This window comes from Myotis davidii, unplaced genomic scaffold, assembly GCF_000327345.1.
Source record: "Myotis davidii unplaced genomic scaffold, ASM32734v1 scaffold332, whole genome shotgun sequence".
Lineage (NCBI taxonomy): Eukaryota > Metazoa > Chordata > Mammalia > Chiroptera > Vespertilionidae > Myotis > Myotis davidii.
In genome coordinates, this window is record NW_006285779.1 from 3,402,991 (window position 1) to 3,406,304 (window position 3,314).

General features: G+C 45.7%; 1 protein-coding gene across 2 annotated transcripts in view; it reads right to left on the reverse strand.

The window, feature by feature from the left end:
* The window catches only part of DPCD (deleted in primary ciliary dyskinesia homolog (mouse)), a 20,434-nt gene that overhangs the window by 9,975 nt on the left and 7,145 nt on the right, over positions 1-3,314 (reverse strand). For both annotated transcript variants that reach the window (XM_006756526.2, XM_015559321.1), the window contains 2 exons: positions 577-701; positions 97-230 (listed from right to left, as the gene is read on the reverse strand). In XM_006756526.2, coding sequence (XP_006756589.1) covers positions 97-230; positions 577-701 — 259 coding nt within the window. The remainder of the gene's footprint in view (positions 1-96; positions 231-576; positions 702-3,314) is intronic.

The following is a 3,314-nucleotide window of genomic DNA, read 5'->3' on the forward strand; positions in this document are numbered from 1 at the left end:
CAGGGTAAGGAGCAGTCTGAGCCCTAACCCAGGTCCAACCCCACCCCACCCCCTCTGCTCCAACATAGGCAGGCCGCTGTCAACCACGCCGCTTACTTTTTGTTGGTTGTTCTGACAACAACACGGCGCTCCGTCTGGTCCACACAGACACTATAGACATCCTTAGGGTAGGGGAGGTTTCGAATCCGCCACTGGAAACACGTCTTGGTGTCCTTGCGCATGAAGATGGGCTGCAGAAGGAAATCCCACCCCAGGACTGTTCTTGAGGAGGGTAGGAAGGGATGCCCCCGCCCCCTACAAATCTCTGCCTACAGACACAATGGGAGACCCCAGCTCTTCTCAGCGCCCTCTGACACTTCTATCACTGTGCCATGCCAGGCCTCAAGCCCTTGCCCTGGGATGACCATGCCAAAAACCTTTGGGTATTCATTCGAGCAAACATTTCTAGAGCACTGTGCCCATGTGGGCACACTGGAGATGCAGAGGTGAACAAGACATGGTCCCTTTCTTCAAGGGCTGGGAGCCCACTCCCCACTCAGCTCCCCCCCCCCAAAGACACCTGATAGATAAACATACATTGGCATTGCTCTCCTTGATGAGTTCAGGCCCCAGGTTCCCTGCTCCGTGGGGTGCTGGCTCTCCCACTTCAATCTGCCACTGGCCCAAGGCTCCCAGGGCACTCTTTACACGCCACTTTCTTACTGGGGAGAGAAAGAAGCAAAGGAATTATGGGGAAGAAAGAGGCTCTGCTCTTTTTTGCTGAATCATCGACATCACACTAGGTGGGTGGAACAGGATCAACGTGGGAGCTACAGGCTCCTTTGCACTGGCTTTTTGAGCAGGGACCTCCCAGACTCTGAAATCTCAGTTGAGCATTTCAACATTAGACAACCTATAAAATTCATCTCATGAGTGCCCAGACAAAAGGAACATAGCTCTTTAAGAAGCCACATGGAGATAAACCCTAGTTGTGGCTTCCAGAAGGGGAAGGTGGGAGGGTTAGGAAAAGGCTTAACTACTGGTAATTGGGAAAATTTGGATCCCAACATGCATGAGTTGACATGCATTCTTTCTCTCTAAAAATGTGCAAAGGAAAAATGAATTAAGAGGGTGAAATCTGAGAGACAGATTTGTCTCATGATTCAAAAAATCCAAATGTAGCCCGGACAGTGTTGCTCAGTGGTTGCACGTCGACTTATGAACCAGGAGGTCACGGTTCGATTCCCAGTCAGGGCACATGCCCAGGTTGCGGGCTCCATCCCCGGTTGGGGGCGTGCAGGAGGTAGCCGATCAATGGTTCTCTCTCATCATTGATGTTTCTATCTCACTCTCACTCTCACTTCCTCTCTGAAATCAATAAAAATATATTTAACAAAAAAAGGAAGTCCAAATGTAATGTGATTTTTTTGTGAAGCAGAATCATTCTTTTATAATGCAAACAGCTATCTCTATTTTACCTTGTTTTACAAGCCAGATGTTTGCAGAAAGCTTTTTTTTTTTTCAAGTAAGGAACATACATTATGGAAATTGTTAAGTGAAAAAATCAGTTCAATGGACATTACCTGGAAAGCCCTGCTGGGAACCCCACTCAGCTGTGTTATCAGGGCTGCGTCATGGGGCAGCCCATCACTGCAGGGGGACCCTCTGGAGCTGGAGCCTCTCTGTTCCTTTCCCTTCCTGCTGCATCGGTGAGTACTCCAGCCTGGGCAGTCTTAAGGCCAGCAGCCTTCCTAAAGCTGTTGTTAGGAGCTCAATGACTCAAAAAGGGCCAGGGCGTCTGCTGCAGCTGTTCCAGTTAGCTGCTTTTTCTGGGCTGGGGGATGAGAGCTATAGTTTGATTCTCCAAATCAGGGAAGCGGTGAGTTTCTTTGAGACTTTTTGAGCAGCTGTGCCAAACCGAAACACCCTCACTGCTCTAAGTAAGGCACGCAAGCTGCACACAAAAGTGTGCTGTAAAATTAGAATTTTCCCTTGAATATGTGCTTTTACAAGGTCTGCTGCATTCTGCAGTATGATTTTATTATGTCTTAGGGCCAAAAATTCTCCCTAGAAACACATTTCCAAGTTTATAATGAAAATTAATATGGAAGAGTAAAACTTGGAAATATGCTTTATAGGCAATTTTTTTTTTTCACAAATACTTCTACTCTTTTAAGTGAATGGACTGTGACCGGGAGAATATCCAAATCTACTCATGTAATATAGCACCTCGCTTAACTGGAAGCCAGCCTTCTGGGGCCTCTGTCACAGTCACAAACTCAGAAGTGACAAATGCCTCCCAGCAGCAGCTTCTTGTGACGAGACCTACACACCTCACTCTATTCTGTAGGAAAGATCACTCCTGCATTCTCACTCAGACTATGTATATAAAATGCTACAAGTAGAATAGGGCAGGAAATGAATTGTTTTCCCAGGCACATGGGCAATCACATGAGGGGACAGCTCACATTCAGGGGACAGTTTCAGAACTACAAAGCACATGGGACCATTTAGTGAGGGCAAGTAAGCACCCTTAGACCCTGAGGGCATCACTATGTAATGAAATACAGTCATCACAGATCTAAATGTGGGGGTTCCCTCAGAAAGCAGCTAGTCCGATGCCTGTGGCTTTAAAATGAGAAATAGTGTTTCTTCCCTTGCCACCACTCTCCAGGGGACAGAGTACGGGGACTTATCAAGGCTCAGAGAGAGAAACCAACTTGTAAAGCCAAAGCTACAATTCAGGCCCCCTAACTCCAAGTCCAGAATTTGAATCATTAATAAAAGGCTAAATTATATTCTATAAATGTTCAATAAGATTGTATGCTATTTAAAAAGGTTTCTATTTATTTTTTAAGTATCTCTACTTCTCTTTTTATATTGTAGCCTTAAAAGGAAAAGCTTTGCTTACTTGAAATATAATTTATGAGGAGTACCTCACTCCCGGGACTGGACGAGTGAGGTGCTCCTCTAAGCATGGGCCTCATTAAATCACATGTCCTAAAGCTTGAGAGCCAGTGTGGCCAGTAGCAGCAAGTCCGACTCTAGGATTTTGCACAGAAGCCTTCCCAAGGAGCACATGCAGGAGAAGGAAAATCAGCTAATCATTTCTTTACCACTGACCTTAAAAGCCACTCAGGTCACAGGAATTTAGCACCCTTGGCTGTTTCATCTCTTAAAAAGAAATAAAAAATCTTGGGATTAAATTCTTTGTTAGAATGCAGAAGAAAGTCTCCCTACTCATTCCCTTATAAGATTCAATAAATGACTGTCGTAAAGTCCTGGTTATTTTTTCCCCACGACGTGGGCGTGAGTGCACACGTGCAAATCCACAC